This window comes from Hydra vulgaris, chromosome 07, assembly GCF_038396675.1.
Source record: "Hydra vulgaris chromosome 07, alternate assembly HydraT2T_AEP".
NCBI classification, from domain to species: domain Eukaryota; kingdom Metazoa; phylum Cnidaria; class Hydrozoa; order Anthoathecata; family Hydridae; genus Hydra; species Hydra vulgaris.
Window position 1 is genome coordinate 31,974,511 of NC_088926.1, and position 22,460 is coordinate 31,996,970.

General features: G+C 25.7%; 1 protein-coding gene across 2 annotated transcripts; it reads right to left on the reverse strand.

The window, feature by feature from the left end:
- Window positions 1-3,276: 3,276 nt before the first annotated feature.
- On the reverse strand, window positions 3,277-22,242 carry LOC100209092 (uncharacterized). 2 transcript variants are annotated; one of them, XM_065801644.1, is made up of 11 exons: window positions 21,478-22,242; window positions 18,451-19,019; window positions 16,815-17,073; window positions 14,280-14,478; window positions 14,053-14,173; window positions 13,847-13,963; window positions 13,531-13,653; window positions 10,857-11,057; window positions 8,173-8,301; window positions 7,788-8,009; window positions 3,277-3,629 (listed from the first exon to the last, which is right to left on the reverse strand). In XM_065801644.1, the coding sequence occupies exons 1-11, from the start codon at window positions 22,197-22,199 to the stop codon at window positions 3,337-3,339; spliced, it is 2,955 nt and encodes a 984-aa protein (XP_065657716.1). In that variant the 5' UTR covers window positions 22,200-22,242; the 3' UTR covers window positions 3,277-3,336. The 2 variants fall into 2 exon arrangements, with proteins under 2 accessions (XP_065657716.1, XP_065657717.1); XM_065801645.1 differs by lacking the exon at window positions 3,277-3,629 and adding an exon at window positions 7,228-7,358 and having other exon boundaries at window positions 21,478-22,233.
- Window positions 22,243-22,460: the final 218 nt, after the last annotated feature.

Here is a 22,460-nt window from a genome sequence, read left to right on the forward strand (position 1 = left end):
CGACTAACATCTTTTTTGGTAAACACTTTTTAATTAAAAAGCTTTTTAATTTAAAAAATATATATTCTTCAATTTTATTTTGTATGTAAATTAGCGATATCTCAGGAATTTTTATATGTATTAAGTCCTCATCTTGCTCGTTTTTCACCGGCTTCCGAATTTAAGAAATATTTTTAAAGTGCATTCTAATTTTGTTATCGGTAGCGTAATTTCGGACCATATTCGGCGCGCCTAACATGGCCCGTTTATTTGGCTGACGAGATTTCAAAATGGTATAAGTTCTTATTTAATGTTTTCCTTTTTATCCTCCGGTAACGTAACTTCAGGTCAAGTTAGGCAAAACATTTTTGTGCCTAACTTGGGCCGTTTATTCGGCAAACGAGAGTCCAAAAAATTATTAAGTTCATTTAAGTAGTGGTTTTTTTCATCGTTCGGCAGCGTAACTTCAGGCCAAGTTAGGCGCAAGTTAGTCGTTAATCAATTGTTTGTTTTATGTCGATTGCAGATTTTAAAAGAAAAATTTTTAACTGACTAAAACAAAAAAAAGACTAAAAAAAAAAGACTAAAATAAAAACATTTTCTTAGCGTGTCTTGCATTTCTTTACAGTCTGCAAGAAAATTAATTGAGAACGGTTGTATTGAAAATCTACAAACTGTTTATTCCGAATTGTCGTTAAAGATTAATTTCCTTCACAAACCAGATCTTTATGACTTATTGACTGTTCAAAAGTCAATAAAGAGAAAAATTTCTGTCGAGTGTGACATTCCGCAGAACTCAAGAAAAACTATGGTGTTGAAGTAAGCATTTCTCTATTTATTTCAAAAAGTAAAAGAAAAAATAATAGCAAAAATCCATTCTTTATATCAACTACAACAATAGAAATAATAATAATAATGATAAAAACAATAATAACAATAACAATAATAATAATAATAACATTAAAATAATAATAAATTTGACTTAAAATTGCTTTAAAAAGTTAGCATAGGCAAACAAAAGTTTTAATATATCTTTTGCTTTGATCTAATTGATTTTTTTTTTTTTAATCAAACATATAAATACTTAAATAAAATTTCATTTTACATTAAGTTGGATCTTTTTTACTGTGTATTAAAAAGCTTTATTCATTTTTTTTTTACAGATCTGAATCTACTGGTAATTGTTTATTTAGTTCGTTTTCTATTTGTCTGAGTGGAGATAATAATTTGGTAATGGATTTAAGAATTCTGACAGCAATTGATTTTTAAATCCCTCATTTTACATTAATCATCCATCGTTTGTCAGCTTGTGCTTAAAGTATCCAAATGAGTTTTCATCAATAGATAATTTGTTAGCAGTGTCTGTGTCCACACATTCTGTAGACTCAGGAAAACTAAAAGATGATCTTGTTAAGGAAGAAGCATTACATATATGTCAAGAATTCGTATGGTCTGGTTTTCTTTGCGTTCTTGCTTTTTCAACTGTGTGTTTTAAACAAGTTCAGTGTTACTAAATTGAACCTCGTATTTTATCTGCATCATCAAATGTTCTGAATTTATTGTTTTGAAGGATCATATGGAAGCGGAGGATCAAATCCTCCACTTCCATATAAACACAATCATTGTGTACCTCTAGTTTCAGATGAGAAATGCTCGAAGCGTAAACTTTTATGTAATAAATGTCGTAATTGTGCTAAACAATTAACAATTACTATGTTTACAGATAAATACAACACCAATCAAGAACCACCTATTCCATTGCTGATAAATCTTTTTTATATGAACTTAATAACGACAAATTTATAACATCCTCTCACAGAAATAGCGTCTTTGATTCTTTTATAGATTCAAAATATATACAAATATATACAAATTATATCAAAATATAATACCTTAACACGTTCAATCGGTAAATAGGATTTTATCAGTTTTGTTATTTTAAAAAGCTAAACCCGCGCCTGAAGTCAACCTTATTAAGCATAATTATTTTTCAATACTACGTTTTTGTCATTCTTTAGGCAGCGGTTATTTATACTTGAGTTACCTTACGTGATCCTATCCATGGTTACCGTTTATGATCCTATCCATGACTTTATAAGCTTGAATAGATGCAGTCGTGGTGCAGTAGTTAAACTTTAACTTAAAGTTCTGGCTCAGAACCAAAAGGTCCGAGGCTCGACGCCGACTCTAGCCAAGGAAGCGGTATTGGTAAGGAAGGAGGCATGAACTTCCTAGTTAAATGTTCTTCCACGGTGCTCTGTGACTTTTGAGAAAACTCAATTTAAAATCGTCTATAATAAGTATAATCTAATTTGTATAAATGTAAACATCAGTAATGATGATTACATTTATACAAATACATTAATTAGGTAATCTAATTATTAGTATAAATTGCGCATTCAAACATGCAGCGAGTATCTGTCCGCTTTCACTATGCTATCTTTTTAACTCGACTTCTTCTGACTTTCACTCTAACTTACTTCGTTCTTCTTAAACTCACTTACTCCTGGTCAGCGTAGCGGGTGACGATGCTCTTTAGTGAGTTGAACTTATCTTCGCGGACCTGGGTATGTGGCCTCTATATGGCAATTAGCCGTTGGAGGATAAACCACAATACCCTATTTAAAATCGTCAAATCGCAACTGATCTTAATGATAATAATATTATCAAAGTTTAAATAGTTCCAATACAACTCGTTTGTAATTAGAAACACGCACTCGTGCCATTTTCTTTAAAGCATATACTGCTAGTACTATTTATTAAAAGACAAAACACTTTGCGTTAGTATCAATTATAAATTATGCTACAAATTTGAATTATATAGAATATTATATAAGCACAAAAAAAAAAAATTAAAAAAAAAAAACAACAACAACCGAACTTGTTAGTTATTAATGATCAATTTTTTCTTAAATGCGTAAGCAACATACGCAACCATATAAAAACATTCGAAAAATATATATCGTGTGGATATATATTTTTCGGATATATATATATATATATACATATATTCATATATATATATATATATATATATATATATATATATATATATATATATATATATCGTGTGGATATATATATATATATATATATATATATATATATATATATATATATATATTTATATATACACATACTTTATTACAAAATAAATAAAACAAATGATTATGAATATAGATTAAGATTTTATAAATAAAATTATACTAATATTTTCTGTTTTGGAATATAAATAAATGTTTACTAAAATTCATAAAATTATTAAGATATTTAAAATTTTAACATTAAATATGCAACTTTATCATTTATAAAAACCTTAAGAGATAATTCTTCACTATTAATCTTAACATTACACACTTAACATGTACAAGAAGATGTTTTTATATCATAAGTCCATTCATTACTCCAAAAGCCTGCACATAGAAACGCTCCAGGGCCTTTAGATAAAATTTCTGAAGAAAATATCAAATAGTCAGGTACAAGATTTGAAAATGGTGACCGGGTCATTGGAGGAATAGTAGGAAACGATGATCTGAGTACAGTAGTGCGAATATTTTCTGCACTTTGAGCAGTGAGAAAAAGAATTAGTCGATTATTGTGAGGTAATAGATATAATGTTGATATATTTTCTCCTTTTAAGTGACACGGGCCTAAATTAAAGTAATGGTTTGTATTATTAGATACAAGTATAATTATAATTAAAATAACAACTGAAAAATATTAAATAACAATAAAGAAATAATACAAAATTAATAAAAAGTAAAATAATTTAAAAATACAATTTATTAACTATTATATAATTTTCCTTTCGTTTTTATATAGATTATTGAACATACTCGCGGATACAAACATCGAACGGACGCCTTAATCAGGCAACAACGTCTTCTTTTTACTTAAATAACAATCTAAAATACAAACGTTACAGACGCTCTTTATTTTACAACATAAAGAGCGTCTGTAAGATATCTTCAAAAATATGCTTTTTTCATTGAAATCGAGTGCGCATTAAATAAAACGCAATTAAGGGGTCGTCCATAAATTACGTCACGCTCTAGTTTGCGTCACGCTGAACGTTTGTAAAAAATAATTGCTTTTGAATGTCATCAAATCGTTTAATTGTGTTTTGAATTGTCCTATATATTATGCACTGACGTATTCTAATACTTCGTTCTCTAATACAATATTAGAATATGCCAGTTAATTAACAATACGCTAATTTTAATAGTTTTTGTGGAAGACTAAAAGATGCCCTGCATAGTTACTATACCATTTACTTGTTATAAACATTAAATATGATTCTTAAAAACCTCATTTTTACTATTACCCATTACTCATTAGGTAGATATTACTCATTAGGTAGATATTACTCATTAGGTAGATATTACTCATTAGGTAGATATTACTCATTAGGTAGATATTACTCATTAGGTAGATATTACTCATTAAGTAGATATTACTCATTAGATAGATATTACTCATTAAATAGATATTACTCATTAAGTAGATATTACTCATTAAGATTGTATACTGACGTCTAACTAAAAAGTGTATACTGACGTCTAACTAAAAAGTGTTTACTGACATAATTCAGCAACTACTTTAACTCTTCCAAGGATTGAATAATCTTCAAATTTGTCATTAAGTAGATATTACTCATTAAGTAGATATTACTCATTAAGTAGATATTACTCATTAAGTAGATATTACTCATTAAGTAGATATTACTCAAAACTAAAAAGTGTTTACTTAATTCTAACATAACTATAGCAAGTAAAGTTACTAGTCTAAAAGTTTACTAATGTAAAACTAAAAAGTAGGTCATTAAAAACGTACTTAGAGTAAAAGTTACTGAGTTACTTTTTAATCAGCATGGGTGGAGTAGAAGATTCTAGTATAGTTAAAAAAGCATGGAAAAATAAATCTCAGTTGAGTTGTTTTTAATTGAAGGAAGATCTTCACAAGTTAAAGTGCAAAAGCAATAAAATTAAAATCAGATGATTTTAGTGCTGATTATTTTACAACAACTTACAATGTTACTAAAACCACTAAATATGACACGAACTGTAGATTCAGTAGAGCATTCTTTTGATAAATCAGACTAATTACAATAATAATTATAATTATTGACATAATTCAGCAACTACTTTTACTCATCCAAGGATTGTAACTCTGCAAATTTAAAAAGAAAAGGAACTCTTCAAATTTGTCAAGGACATTTATTTATACCTTGCATTTAAAAGATTATTATTTATCAGCATTTATCAGATTATTATTACTCATTTTACCATCAAATTTTTCATATAAAGCGTGTACACAAAATAAATGTGAAAGAATAAGCACGTCATTTTTTTTCAGTGGTTGTATTAATCTTTATAATTATTTTGTATTTTGTTTACAACGTGTTGTGGTTTCAAAAAAATATGTTAGTTTTTGAATTTAACTTGAAATTAGTTTTAAAAATGACAAAAGAAGAAGACGTAAGAGAAAAAATTATGCACAAATATTTACAAAATCCTAATAGTAGCTACAATTCGATAGCAAAATTGTTGCAAATACATCCATACACCGTTAGTCGTGTTATTTAACGTTTTTCTCAAACAAAATCGATCAAACGCAAATCTGGTGGTGGAAGAAAGAACGTTTTAAAGATATAAAACTAATTAGAAAACTTGTTAACAGTTTTAAGAACCCAACCCTTTCACTAAGGGAACGCGCAAAAATATATGGATTTTATTATAGTTTTGTTGCAAAAGTTAGAAACAAACATGGTTTTCATTCTTTCAAAGCATTAAAAATGCCCAACCGTTCTAAAACTCAACAAAAAAGTGCAAGAACCCCCTGCAGAAAGTTGTATGACAATTTAATTTTTAAAAATTTCTGTATTATTGAAGACGATTAAACTTATATCAAAAAGAGGAAAAGCAAAAAAGAAATTTAAATACACAAAGCATGACAAGTTCACTAAAAAAGCTTTGATTTGGCAAGCTATTTGCAGTTGTGGCAAAAAAACAGCACCTTATATTTCTCAGTCCACACTTTCTGGTCAAATATATGTTAAAGAATGTTTACAAAAACGCCTTTTACCTCTCATTAAATCACACATTAACAGACCTGTGTTCTGGCCTGATTTAGCTTCAATTCATTATTGTAAACTAGCTATGGAATGGTATAAAAAGAATAATGTGAAATTTGTGCCTAAAACAAAAGACCCTCCAAACTGCCCAGAATTGAGAGTTATTGAAAAGTACTGGGCTATTATTAAAAAACAAAAGCAACAAAAAAAAACAAAAAAAAAGCTTTGCAGAAGCATTAAAGATATTAAAATATCATTTAAAAAAGCATCAAATAGTTTTGATTCTTATTCTGTGCGCAAGCTTATGGGTAAAGCAAAAGCTCGAAATTTTATTAGATTCCCACAGGAATAACTAATTTTTTTTTTAATGTTTGATCTTCTTATATTATTGTATTAAAATTATTACTTGGTTCGAAATAAAAATCGAGAAGTACTTTTTTTTAGTTGTTTTTCTACTTTCACATTTATTTTGTGTACATGCTTTATATGCTTACTTATGAGATTTCTTAAAGCATTCTGAGCTTGATTTTGTAGGATTATAAATTGTTTGTTTTTGATGCAACAGAAAAAAAAGAGATTACTTTTCTAAATTTTAGATGATTTCTTTTTTCGATTCAAGCATAGTAACCTTTTTTTAAATTTTAATTTTTCCCTACTAAAATACATATAACATATTTTAAACTTTAAATACTATTTACAAAAATAAATACATTGTAATTATAAATTTAAATTAAAACTATTTCCCTTCTATTGGGTCCTTTTAAATAACTAGTCTTTTGTAGGTGTTGTTTTATTAGGTGATAATGCACTAGGAGCAGTGCATTATCACCTAATAAAGCAATTGAAAATATTTTGAAAATTTTATTTATTTAACATTGTATACAATGTTAAATGATTGTATAATATCACTAAGCTCAGTACTACGTCTAATTCTTGGTCTGTCAATCTAATTCAAAAATAGTATTTTATAAAAAATCTATATCTTTATATGTATTAATCATTTAAATAAGTTTAAAGTCATATACTTGAGAAACTTTACTATCCAGTTTGAAAGATAAGTGTTTGATCCCTTTTCCAGCAAAAAGATATTTCTTCTACAACTTGAACAAATTACATCTGGACAGACATTAAACTCTGCATTGTACTCAGGCCAAATATACTCCTTGATTTTATTTGCTACAGATGGTCATACTTTGACTAAAGATTTTGAATATTTACCTTTTTTTCCCAAACAAACTGCACAAACAGGCTGTTTTAAATCAGTCATCTTTACCGTATGATGTTTTTTACTTGAACCATTTCAAAACTATTAAAGAAAAAGAAGCCAAAAATAGCGGATTGCATTATTTTTGAGGCTTAATTTTTTAGGTTTTTCTAACTTTTAAAGACTTAAAATACTAACTCGTCTGATCGACTTTAGATTTGTTCTACACTTGAAAAAGACTTACACAAACTGCATTTACTTTAAAAAAAATTAAATTAGAGGTGGGGAGAAGTTGAACATGACGGTCTTTATGGCTCACAGTGTGTAATAACTGGTGTTAAATGTTATTAAAAATTTTAAATTCTAAAAATCATGGTATATTACTTCAAATGTTAATTTGTAGTAATATAACATGATATAATAATGAACATAAATTATAATATAAAGTATTGACAAAAAAAGTCAATATAAATATATATGCAGCCTCAATGTTATATATATGTAACTTAAATAACATAAATTTATTTTTACCAATCCTCAATCCACTGGATGTGAAGTTAATAAGTTTTCTTAATCCCATTTGTTTAGTACAGTTTTCTGTCCCAATTAAAATCATGTTATCTAAGATAGTATCAGGCAGTACATTAAGTCTTCTAATCAAAACAGTTGTATCAGAAGTAGACTGGAAAAGATTTGAAAGAAATATTGCCGAATTTAAAAGAGCTGACGATTCTTCATTATTTTCATTATCACCTAATAAAAAAGAAATATTTTTCAGTCTTTAAGAAGTGGGAATTTGACAAATTTGCACTTAATACAATGAGGTGCCAAAATCTTTGTGATAAACTAAAGTCTTTTTAAAAAATGATTTTATTCTTAAGAACTAGTTTTTAAAATTAAGCATATATAAAATTACATATAGATATATGAAAGGGGTTTTCAGCAATTCTTCTTGCTGGACCATAAGTAGAGATATCCCTTTCATAAACTTTTCCTTCACAAACATTCCATGTCCCATTAGTTAAACATAGAAACCATGGTAACTCTAAAAAAAAAAAAATAGTAATGAACATAACATTAATGTTAATACATTAAATCATCAAATATATAAGAGGCTACAAAAGTGTTGAAAGAGTTACCAAAAGATGGAAAGAATTTAAAAAGGCTGGGAAGAGTTACCAAAAAATGGGAAGAGTTAACAAAGGCTAGGAAGAGTTAACAAAGGCTGGGAAGAGTTAATAAAGGATGGATTACAAATCAAAACAGTAAGCCAAATACATATTTCATTTATTATTTTTTTCATTTTCATTTTAATTAAACTAAACAATTTGCTAAAAAAATTTTTTAAAAAAAGGGTCTTTTTTCACAGAAAATCTGTGAAAAAAAGACCCTTCAATAAATGTTGCTCTATTCTTCTATGATGTTCAGTGTCTTGGTGTTCACTTAAAACTATCTTCTATCTTAGTGTAACACTTAACACTAATCTTCTTAAAGCATATTAAAAACTACACACGCACAATCACACACACACACACATATCTTTGATAAAGAAATACAGCAATAAAACAAATTCAATAACTTTTTTGCCTACATTATAATTTTTTTTTGTACTCGCAAAACATGACTTAAACCAATTAACTTAATTGATTTCAATTATTGTGTAATGCATTAACTGTTTTAAGTAAGTAAAGGTCAAATCATGTTGTAAACTTGTTATGCATTGTGTAAGACGTTTACAGGCCTAGAGAATTCTGGCATACAAACGAAAGATCTCAATTTTCTGTTTTTTTCATTTTTTTTACATTGTTTAGCATTAAAATTATTATCGTTAAGTCCTAAAATTTATAGCTGTATATTAAATTTATATATTAATTTATGTCAAATATACATTATTATGTCAAATATACATAATTCTTTTAACATCTTATGCACATATAATGTTAACATCAGCGCTATTATTAAACTTTGTTTTTTCATAGTTAATTTATGACACATAAACATTTTAAAAAAACACTTAAAAAAATGTTTTTAATGTCAATGGTAATTAAGGGCAGTTTAAGTTAAATTGTTGACTTGGTGATCACAACAAATTGAAGTGTCCATACTCAAATAAAGCTTACACTTAGAATACAATCATCTGTTTTTTAAATTCTAATTTTTTCCATTAATTTAACCATAAAATTATAATTAAAAAGTTGATTATAATTTACAAAATCAAGTTCGGTGTCACTAATAGTTACAAATAAGTCAATAGAGTGACACCTTAATAGAAATTTAAAAGAAAAAAACAAAAAAAAACACCCATATTATTATATACTATAACTATTTATAAAATTTATATTTATACTAAATGACCAAACATAAAATAATTTTAAAAAAGAAAAAAGTAAACTAAAAGTAAAAAAAAAAAAAGTCATTAAAAAAAAAAGGGAAAAATATTAGGTATGATTAACAACAACAACAACAACAACAACAAAAAGAATAAATGAATCAGATGACATGAGAGAGAATAAATGTATGGGATTACACAATTTTCAAAAAGATATGCTTAAAAACACAAAAATAAAAAAGAGCAAAAAATATGAAAACATACATAAAGAGATCAAAAACTTATACATTTTTACATACAATATTAAACTCTATATTATAGGTAATAATTATATTAATTAATATATTAATTTAACAACGGCAACATAAATAAAAAGCGATAACAACACAAACATTACGCAACAAAACTCAATTGACAGAAAAAAATGTAAAAAAAAATACACAGCATTTTCACACACAAAAATACACAATATATAAACAATGTAATATATTAATAAAATTTAAAAATTGTTTTTCTTCCTTTCAGTCTTTTTTCTGGCAGGAAAGTCTGTAGTTATTATTATTTTTTTGCTTTTTGTTTTTATTTACGACTTGTACTATGTTTTTATTTGTTTCGCTTTTTTCTTGTTTTTTTTTATGTATATACATTTATATATATTTACATACAAATATATATGTGTGTGTGTATATATATATATATATATATATATATATATATATATATATATATATATATATATATATATATATATATATATATATATATATATATATATATATATATAGACGCACACACATATATATAAATACACTTTAAAACATTCCAACATTGTGCTAAAACTTCGCTTTTTGACTTTATGTTCAAAAAAGCAAAAAGTTCAATCAAAAAATAGAAATAAATTTTTTTTAGGTTTACAGTATCAAGTTGATAAATGCAATAAATCAACAAGACATATAAATATCGGATCAGATGATGAATTCTACTCCATTTGAATGCAGACTTATAATCATGTTACACACCACACCAATCACACCAACTCTATTTGATGCATTAAATGCTGAAACCTATCTGTACACATAAAAAAAATTACCCACATTTAACTACAATAATAAAAATCTGTTGAATAAATAACAAAACACTAATGTCTAAATTATCCAGCTCAAATGAAATATTCTATCATCAAGATTGTATTGCTTTATATTTAATCACATGAACTTAAAAAAGTTAAACTATTTAAAATACAACAAAGCATTCTTGCTTTGGTTACCTACCTTGGTTTGGCTTTTGAATTTCAAACTCATCAACATATATATGTTTTTGATACCACATCACTGGATCAATAACTGGCTCTGTAACACGTATGCAAAGAAGATTTATTGTTGAAATATGAACTTCCTTTTCTTTTATTTCAATTTTTAGTTCAGACTTCAGCATTGGAAATTTTTGCTGAATGACATAAATTCCTCTACCTCCTGAAAAATATGATGATTATTATTAATTGCATTTATTCTGCCAATTAGTTCAATTAATTCAATATTTATTATACTTAATTTTGTTAAATTTTTGTTTTTTGCATGTCTTTTTTTTTACATTTTAATAAGCATTTCAATTTACTGTTTTAAGCATGTCAAGTTTTCAATTTGCAAAAATTTTCTATATCTACAGTAAAACTTTGTTTACACTGTGCAAATTTAGAAGCTGCCTTCTGACATATATATATATATATATATATATATATATATATATATATATATATATATATATATATATATATATATATATTTTTTAAATCTAATCAGAATCATTCATTAATCAGAATATTCTACATGAGCCACAAAAAAATACCATTCTCTGCTCTGCAAAAAGGTCTTATGGAGAAGTATGTATATATGTTACAAACTGATGGTTGATGTAGCAATTTTAAGCATGCTTTCTTGTATTTTACTGGATTGTCAATTAAATACCAAAACTTGGGTGTTTGATGGTCTGCAAATTTGATAGTTCATCAAATTTGAGTATAACACATCGCTCAATAAGTCCGTAGGATGACATATAGATGGCAACACAAATACCAAATCCGTATTGTTTTTAGAAAGTACCAACCTTCAAACGATATCTGTCAAAGTTTCATGACAATCGGACCATTATTTACCAAGTTAGTGTGTGAACGATTGAATCAACTTTTGTGAATTGAAAAAAATGGAAAAATCAGAATTTCGTGTGCTCATTAAGCATTGCTTTTTGATGGGAAAAAACACGGTGCAGACCAAACAATGGCTTGATAAGTGTTATTCGGACTCCTCTCCATCAAGGCAAATGGTTGAAAAGTGGTTTGCTGACTTTAAACGTGGTCGTACAAACACCGATGATGCTGAACGCTCCGGTCGCCCAAATTCGGCAGTTACTGAGGAAAACATCAAAAAAATCCATAAAATCGTCTTATCCGACCGCAAATTGAAATTGAAGGAGATTGCCGAGGCCATAAAGATATCAGAAGGCAGTGTGTTTACAATATTACATGAACATTTGGGTATGAGAAAGCTTTGTTCGAAATGGGTGCCGCGTTTGCTAACACCGGACCAAAAACAACAACGAATCGATGATTCTGAAGCATGTCTGGCACTATTTCACCGAGATAAAAAGGATTTTTTGCGTCGCTATGTCACAATGGATGAAACATGGATCCACCATTTCACTCCTGAGTCAAATCGACAGTCGGCTGAGTGGACACCAGCGGGTGAAAGCCGCCCAAAGCGCCCAAAGGCTCAAACTTCTGCTGGCAAGGTTATGGCCTCCATATTTTGGGTTAGCCATGGTATATTGTTCATTGATTATCTTGAGAAAGGTAAAACGATCAACAGCGAATATTACATGGCATTATTGGAATGATTGAAGGCTGTAATTGACGAAAAGCGACCGCACATGAAGAAGAAAGAAATTCTCTTTCATCAAGACAATGCACCGTGTCTTAAGTCAATGAAAACAATGGTAAAAATGAATGAATTACACTTCGAATTGTTGCCCCATCCACCATACTCGCCTGATTTGGCCCCCAGCGATTATTGGCTGTTCTCAGATCTCAAAAGGATGCTCCAGGGAAAGAGATTTGGATCGAATGAGGAGGTCATCGCCGAAACTGAAGCATATTTTGAAGGAAAAGATAAATCGTTCTACAAACATGGTATCAAAAAGTTAGAGAAGCGCTGGAATGACTGTATCGCCTTAAAAGGAGACTATGTTGATGAATAAAATCAAATTATGTCAAAATGTTGTTGTTTTATTAGCTATCCTACGGACTTATTGAGCGATGTGTTAAAATACATATTCTACATTGTTAACTTTTTGGAAAATCCTTAAATAATGAACATGTTGAAATAAGATTTAAAAGTTATCAGAACAGAAAAATAATGTTATTATAAATATTATATATTATTGTTAGAGATTTAAAGGAACAATATAGTTAAATATAAGTCAAGAAAGTTTCTAAACTTTTACCAGAATTACTTGCTCACAATTACAATAACCATTTGTAAAAACAAATGACTAAAACTATGAAAATATTTTTTATACATCATTGTTTATAAATCATTGTTTTTCAATATTTATCAATTTTTTTGAAAAAAGTGCATATCTGCTAAATACAGGTTTATTGATCTTTTTTTCAAAAAATAGGGACTATATGATCTTAAAACCTGACATGACAGAGAAAAACTGAGATCAGTTTTGGATTCTCCAAATAGTTAACAAAAAACTATTTTTAATGTCATTTAATTGAAAAAAAAAAAAAAAAACTTAAAAAATCACCTCACTGAAAATGAAATATTAGGAATATATAAGCAGAAAAAAAAAGTTCAAACTAAAGAATAAAGAATTAAAGCAAAAACTTAAAATTGTATAAGGAAACAATTGAAAAAATTAGAAAAAAAATATTAAAAAAAATTAAACCATTAAAAGATGCAGGATTGAATACAACAAAATGAAAATTTCCAAAATTTCTTCTTTCTTCTGCCTTTGTGTATTTCAATTTGCCATTTGCTTGGCTGCAACTTTCACGAGAGCATTCAGAAGCTAAAAGACAGATATTTGTAAAAATGTTTTAAATTATGTAGTTGTTAATGTTATTCTGATGTTTACAAAAATGTTTCTTATATTCTTTATGATGAGTATAAAAATTGAATTAAACTAATGAATGACCTGATGTATTAATGACACAATGAATGAATAAATGACATGTATGTATAAATGTATAAAAATAAAATACTTTTATGGAGTCTCTCAAAATTATTAACTGCATTTGTAGCAAATGATCTAATTTGAAAGTCATTGGTTACACCACCATCATTTGGCTTATTGGTGTCCCACCACCAGTGTTCTTTTCCTTTTTAAAATAACAAATAAAAGTTTTGTCCATTTATTTAACTTTTATAAAAACTTTTAAACAGATTTTAAAAGTTAAACACTTAAAACCTTTTATTTCATTGTAGGTCACATTGACATCATTTGCTTTTAATAAACGAAACATTCTTCGAGAAAAATATGGATGAACTGTTTTATCATCAGCACCGACACGTATCATCACATAAATTCCCTGGATACAACATAAAGAATATCAAAACACTTTATTAGAAAATAATATTTGTACCAAAAATAATATCACTTTCAAGTTTTAAAATTTTAAATAAAAAAAGGAAAACCTTCAAATTTGATGCATGCTTATCTGCATGATTTTCATTTATGCATGCCTCTTGTACAAGTTTAATTGCAGGATCAATATAACTAATTGAAACATCAAAATGATAAAAAAGATTTGAATCCCCATAATCTTCTTTACTTAACCATCCAGCACCAGAAATAACAGCTAATGCACGATCTGGGTTATGTACCGATACTTGCCTAAATATATATAGGTATAAAAAACAAAAAAAACAGTTTCAAAATATATTTAAATGAAATAAGGACAATGTCTTAAAGTTTACTTTTATTTTTTTTCAGATTTTAAATTTAAAAACTTAAATTTGAACTCTAGGTGAAACTGACTACGATTATTAGGTTTAAGTGACCACAGATTTTTTTAATTTTAGCTTTTGTTTTTAGTATAAGATCAGCTTGTTATTATGCATATGTATTCTATTAAGAAATGTGAGGTTGAGGTTCAATGGTGAAGAAATAGTGGAGTAAGAAGTGGGGAATACATGCATAATAGTTTACAAAAAAATAAAAAATTACATTTTAGAACTTTAAATATGCAATGCAAAATAAGACAAATAATTGTTTATATATTTAGGAAATAACAAACTTGACTTACTGTCAATTGTTCTTGTTTAAAAAGACGATTTATGCTAAATAACTAAATAACTTAAAAATAAATATAGATTTTATTTGGGTATTCTTTTTACAGCAAAATGATATTTAAATAAGTATTTTTTAAATATAATATTTTATTAAATGAATTTATTGTATAATTTATAAAGGTCAACCAATCAAAAAAAAAAAAAATTTTGTGAATTTTCTTGGTAAATTATGAGTATTTAGTTTGCAAGTAGATAAATTTCTAGTAAAAAATGAATTCTAAAATTCATCAACTTTATAACTGGTCGCATGATTGGGGCAAGATGACATTTATCTCTCCAAAAATTTATTAACTTGTAACAATTTTAACTACTTTACCTAAAGTATTCCAAAATCGAACAGGCTTTGCGAAAAAAGTTGCACTTGTATTTTCTTGCATAAAAAAATTATTGACATCATGTTAACAATATTTAGAAAAATCAACTGGTATTTTAAATTACAAGCTATCTATATGTTGAGTTGTTGTATAAAAAGTCATTATTTCCAATCACCATGTTGCCCTATCTTCCTCTATAGATAATAATAGTAATAGTGCATATATACATATATACATATATATATATATATATATATATATATATATATATATATATATATATATATATATATATATATATATATATATATATATATATATATATATATATATATACTCAACCACTCAAAATGTGTTCTATATAATAAAATAATACTAGAATTCTTCAAAAGTATATTGTGTTGGGTCTTAAAAAAAACGAAATTATATAAAAACTTAAAAAATAATCACCATTTTATAAAAAAAAATTATTTTGGATTTCACTAAAAAATGACATTTTTAAACTAAAAATTAAAAATATGCATTTTTACAAAAAAATTTTATAAATTTTTTTTCTTAATGTTTTTTATAAAATGATGATTATTTTTGAAGTTTTATCTAGTTTTGCTTCTTTTGAGACCAACATGACATACTTATACATATACATGATATGTTTAAGGGTCTTGAGCTACCCCTAAAAATATTTTTTTTCGAAATTAATTAATTTAAAATCAAATTTCGAAATTCTAGTATTATTTTATTATATAGAACACATTTTGAGTGGTTGAACAGACATTTAAAAAAAAAGTTGTTTTAAGGACCAGCCTAATATATATATATATATACATATAAATATATATATATATATATATATATATATATATATATATAAATATATATATATAAATATATATATATATATATATATATATACATATACATATATATATATATATATATATATATATATATATATATATATATATATATATATATATATACACACACACACATATATATATATATATATATACATACATACATACATACATACATATATATATATATATATATATATATATATATACATACATATATATATATATATATATATATATATATATATATATATATATATATATATATATATGTATATATATATATATATATATATATATATACATACATATATATATATATATATATATATATATATACACTTCTAAATTGTTAGAATTTCATAACCCATAAAAGTTGACTCATAGCAACAGCTCATATGCAATGAGGGAAAAGAAAACTGCTGTGTTAAACACTTGTTCTGTTATTTATCTATCATTTATTTGAAGCTCAAAAAAATCTTATATCATTGAAACAATGATATAGGGTTAGAGACCAACACCAAAACAAACACTTACAAATTTTTAATATATATAACAACTATTTAAAACATATATATATATTAATTATGAAACATAAACTTTGTATAAAATATATACAAAGCAGTATGATAAGTATTTAGTATTAATAATAAATAATAATACAAAAAGTAGAATGATGAAAAATTAAAATACAAAAATCAAATTACCAAGCCCCATGACCACCCATTGAATGACCAGCAAACACAATTAAATCTGAGTCAGCACATTTAGAAAAGTACCCTGAATATTTTAAGGTAAGCATTGAAAGTTCTTTAACAGATGTAAGGGCTGTAAGTTCTCCTGGACCTTCCCAATTGTGAGCACCATGACGTGTTGGTGCAAGCAGCCATAATTTATCAACACCAAACAGAAATTTTCCATTTTTCATATATTTGTAGCTGTCTGCCTGATTTTGTGCAGTAACTCCTGTAAAATTATATTATTAAAATCAACTCAAAACACAGAGTTAAAATGGCAAAACAAGAAATAGAGTTAAAATAAAATGATAGGTTTTATTTTCTAATTAACCATAATTACTTATTTGATGTTTTAGCAAACATCAAATTGTAAAATAATTAAGCTTTGACTATTGAAACATAACTTATGCAAAAGTTTTAAACTTATAATTTTGTAAAGAGACAAGACAAGAAATCAAAAGAAAAATCGATATATAGTAGGTAGTTTTTATTTACTTTCAAGGAAAAAAATGTCAAAAATGCAAATCTTGGTAGTTTATATGCAAGCATAGATAAAAAAAAAAATTATGCCTGAACTTTATTAAATGATATGTTTTGCTATTATTGATTAATTAAAGAAAAATAATTTTTTTTCTTCTAATTTATTTAGTATGACATCATAGGAGCAGTTAATTGCCTATGATGATATAACAGTACTTTTTAAATTGGGAATAAAAAGCAAAACTGTTAAAAATTCTGACGGTTTTTATTATTTTACATGTTAAATGGAATGCGCCTATATCAAAATTTTTATTTTATAACTTCAGGATGATAACTTTTAAATCATTAAAGTTAAGTATGTCATCATAGGCACCTTTTCCTTAGAATACCTTTTTTTTTAATTGTATGTGTTAATTTGGAATTACTTAAAAATCGTTATAATAATTTTCAAATATTTATAAACTTTTTATCTATTCAATTTTTTAAATTCTATATGGAAATTCACCTTCAACAAGGCTAACCATGATAGAAGTTAGGACAACAAGGTAAATCACTATTGAAGTTGCCAGTTACACTCCTACTACTAGTTACAGTTACTAACAATGATAAATTTTTATTTAAAAACAAAAAGGAGTCAAAGTAAAAAAAGTGTACAAGACACAAGATTGAATTATGGCAAAGTGAAACAAGACATAATAATTAAGACATAATAACTTTTTGAACAGTAGCCATTTTATTATTGATAAACATTCTACTTTTAAAAATGGTAAACTAATAAATCTTGTTAATTGTTTATTTTATAGCAATACAATAAAATATAAATTACAATAAAAAAGATAAAGTATTTTATAAAGTGTTTGAAATTTACATTCAACTCACAATTTGCAACTCAACTTAATGTTTACTAATGTCAAAATACTTAAATGAAAAAGATTTAAAGAAAAATTTGCTATAAACTATAAATTTATAAACTATAAATTTATAAACTATAAATTTATAAACTATAGATTTAGTTTTAAAAAATTACAAATAATTTTGCAGTTTAATAAGATAAGCTTTTTTTTTTCAAATTAAATCAAACGTGAACAAAAACATAAATGACTAAAACTAATTGTTAAAAATTTACCTGTACCATGCAGCGTTAGTAGAACTGGACATTTTTCTAACAAACATGGAGAAAGTGGTTGAATTGCAGCTGCGTGTTGAACTGATCCATCATGATCAATAAAAGTAAACAAAAAAGATTGATTTACTTCTCTACATCTTAAATTTAACAACATTTCTTGTTCTTGTCCATCACTAACTTTAAATAAAAGGTTAACTGCAAACACATCATTTTTACAACTAGATTCAACATTGGCAAATGAACTTGTAAGCTTTAAAATAATATTGCTGATTTGACCTGGATAAATTTCAAAATTAGAAAATAGTTCTGCAGATAAACCAATCAAATCATTACTAGTTGTTTTTAAACTCTTGATTGAAAGGGTTTCTTTGGGATTCATGTTTGAAACCAAAATAGAAACATAAGGAGCAAGTAAATTTCCCGAAACAAGATCAGGTGAAAATTTAACATAATGAAAAATAAGACTACGCTTTTTTAAAACTTCTATACTGCATTTTACCTTTGTGTTAACTTTTGCACGTACTGGCACCTTTATGGTATAAATACCTAATGACAACGATAGTGGATACCTAAATGATTCAACTAACTGATTTATTTATACATAGTACGACTAACTAATTTATTTATACATAGTAAACTAAATATTAAATAAATTAAATCAAATATTTATTAAATATTTTTTATTTTATTTATTATATATATATATATATATATATATATATATATATATATATATATAAAATTTATATCATTTTCCTTAACTTTGATAATACTTTTTAAATATTTTTAAATAACTACTCTCATCACTGTACAAAGAGAAACTGTACAAAAAAACAAAAACATTTTAAAAATTAATAAAATCTAGAAAATTTATCTAAAGATTTTAAATTTTTTAGAGGGGAAAAATCAACAGTCACACTTAATTAGTTTCCAGATACTCAACTTTTAAGTTTCAAAACTTTTAATAACAATTTGATTACAAAAAATAAATTCTACATTAATATCTATTTAATTAAGATAATTTTAATCTATTAAAGTTTAAAAAAAGATTTATCACTCCATATTTCTTTTAGAATTAGAGTCAAAATGAACTGTGCTTATTTTTCCATTGCACAATTCTTTGAATTAGAAAAAACATTGTATAACCTCCATTTTTCATTCATATTTAATGAGAATATAATAATAAAAATAATTTTTTACATTTTTATTACTGTTTTTTTTTTTAAATCAAAAAACATAGGAGATTTTAAATGCCAATTCTATGGTTTAGGTTCACAGTTGTCACAGTTTTAAAGTTTAGCATTAACTCATTATAAGTAAACTAAAGTCGTTGTTTGAATCCTCATATGATTAAGAATTTTAGATATTTCCTCAGAAATAAACTTTTAATTTATCTAAAAGGTTGTAGAAATAGAAAATCCAATTGCTAATTTAACTAATCCAATTAATTAATTTAAATTTCAATCATTTAATAAATTAATTAACTTAATAAATATTTATAATTAATTTTTAAATTTAACTCAAAGTTAATTAACTGACACAAGATTCCAAGAATTTAATGATGAATAAAAAAATCATGTAGCATTGATATCTTTTTTGGAAACATCATAACTATAGATTTTCATCATAACTATAGATAAAAACATCTTTTCTAGCCAACAAATGAATGATGAAGGAAAGAATTTTTATTATTAAAAAACATTGCTCGAGTTGTTCGACACATTAAAACTTTTTTTGATAGTCAAAAGCAATAGCTTCAAAACTTTTCTCTTCTTGGTTCTGCTTGGTTATATATAGAATATTGGTTGAAAGCATCAAGCTTTTAAACAATATTTTTTTCTTCTACAAAATGTTTTTCTTCCAGCTTTTTTTTTTTGTGCATATCTTTTTAAATTCAAACTTTTGAGGATTGAATTTTAAATCTTGTTTTTCACTATTAGCTGATATGTCTTTTGAAAAAACATCAATTCTTATTTTCTGTTTGTCACACTTTGAACATATCTGTTCAAGGATAATCAAAGGCAATATTAAAGTCATTGTTAAATGTTCTATAAAACTTAGAGCAAGTTTTTCCATTTGTCAATATGTCAACATTGTCAATATGTCAACATGTTAAAGAATCATAAACATATTAAACATTATATTTTTATTTTATATTGTTCTTTGGGTAAAAAATTTTAAAAACAGTGTCTTTTTCAACTATCAACTAAAATTATTATGTTTCTATATAACATTCCAATAAAAAAAATGCTGTACTTGTAGTTGAAATAGTTTTTTGTATTGTTTCCAATTAACCATTTTTGATTCCAAATATAGAACAAAAGGCTTTGAATTACACTCTAACAAATTAAACTGGTAGCTTAAGCTATTATTTCTGCTTGGTTTATATTTATGTAGTTTTTTCCTATTTATGTTAGCTACTGCTTTAAGTCTCGAAATAAACCTTATATTTTTTTACTTGAAATAAATGATATTAATAAATATTCTTCAAATAAAAACTTTATTCATCTATTTAAAACATTTAAACCTGATGCAGTTACGGTTTCAACCTCTTTTATGAGCTGAATATTTGATTTTTTTTTGGAATTTGCGACCTTTTTTTAAACTTTTCTTTTTTTCACTTGATTAGTAACTTCAATAAATTTATCATATCTTGATTTACCATTCACGATGTAATTCAAAAGATAACCTTAGTCTTTTGCATCAAGCTTGTTTCTAATTTTTCTGAATGTTTTCTTTCAGAAAACATTTAGAAATTCTTACTAAATAAAAGTAAATAAAATAAAGTAAAAAACCGCAAATAAATCATTTTTGCAACTAGATTCAACATTTATATTATATCAGTTGTTAAGAACTTTTTATATAGATGTGTATCACAGCAAAATAAAATTCAGTTAATGGTTCAAAAATAATATTTTTTTGAGGTATAAGTTAAAACTTTGATCCAATCCAATTAGGCTTCTGAATTTTTAGAAATAATAATATTTGTGAATATCATTGTTAAAAAATCTGACTATCAAACCTTACCAGTATTCTTGGCGATGATAAACATCAGCATTAATAACCATATCATTGACATAAAAAACACTAACACCCAAACATTGCACTTGCACGTCACTATCTTTAGTAACAACAAAATCATTCACAAGAACACCCTGCCATTCAGTAACTGCCATTGATTGTAATGAAGAAATTAAATTGTTCCAATTAACATTCACATCAAGAAAAATTACACCATTTTGAGACAAAACTTGCATCCATTTTACAATGGCATGATTAGTTAGCTCAGAATAAGCAAGAAACGTGTTATCCCATCGTTTTTCGATTGACATTTTATTATCGTAAGCAGGATTTCCATCAAACTCAAGTTTTCCAATCTGAAATGGACCTAAAAAATGCCATCTCTCAGAAATTGTTAATGTTTTTGTATTTTTCAGCTGTTTAAGTGCAAAAGCAGCTTTCTTAACTTCATTTTTTTTAGTAAAAATATTGTGAAGAAAAACCCAAAATGTTTGTTTATTCTCAATATTTTTATTTTTAATAATTTGAAGTGCACAAAAAATGGCATGTTCATTTGATTCATACTTTTCTAACCAAAGTAAAAATGAAACTTCTAATGACTGACACTTATATCTATGTAACTTTAATGCATTAATATTTTCTTCTACAAAATCATTTTCAGTCAATTTTGAAGAACAAGAAGAGCCCAAAAAAGACAGTGCTACCAAAAAAACTGCAACATAACGCATTATAAAATTCTAATAAAAAAAAATATAAATATTTTTTTTAGCTATTGACGCACAATAAAAATAAATGATAAAAAAGATTTGTCAACTTAACATGTCGACAACATAATATATTGAAATAATACGTGACAAATATTCAATGCCTAATATAATGTAGTTATTTTAATAAAAATATTATTCTTACTAAAATAAAATAATAATGTTAATAAAAATAGTAATAATAATTTAATTATGTTATTTAAATTGTTATTGAAATTTTACATC

Bases quoted from the DNA above. Each gene is read 5' to 3' on its own strand.
- LOC100209092 (XM_065801644.1), bottom strand. From the start codon at position 22,199: ATGCGTTATGTTGCAGTTTTTTTGGTAGCACTGTCTTTTTTGGGCTCT. The intron at 13,654-13,846 runs GTATTTTATTTT...TCTGTCTTTTAG, and splicing joins TTTTGAGAGACTCCATAAAA to CTTCTGAATGCTCTCGTGAA. The intron at 8,010-8,172 runs GTAATTTTATAT...CTTTTTTATTAG, and splicing joins CCCCTTTCATATATCTATAT to GTGATAATGAAAATAATGAA.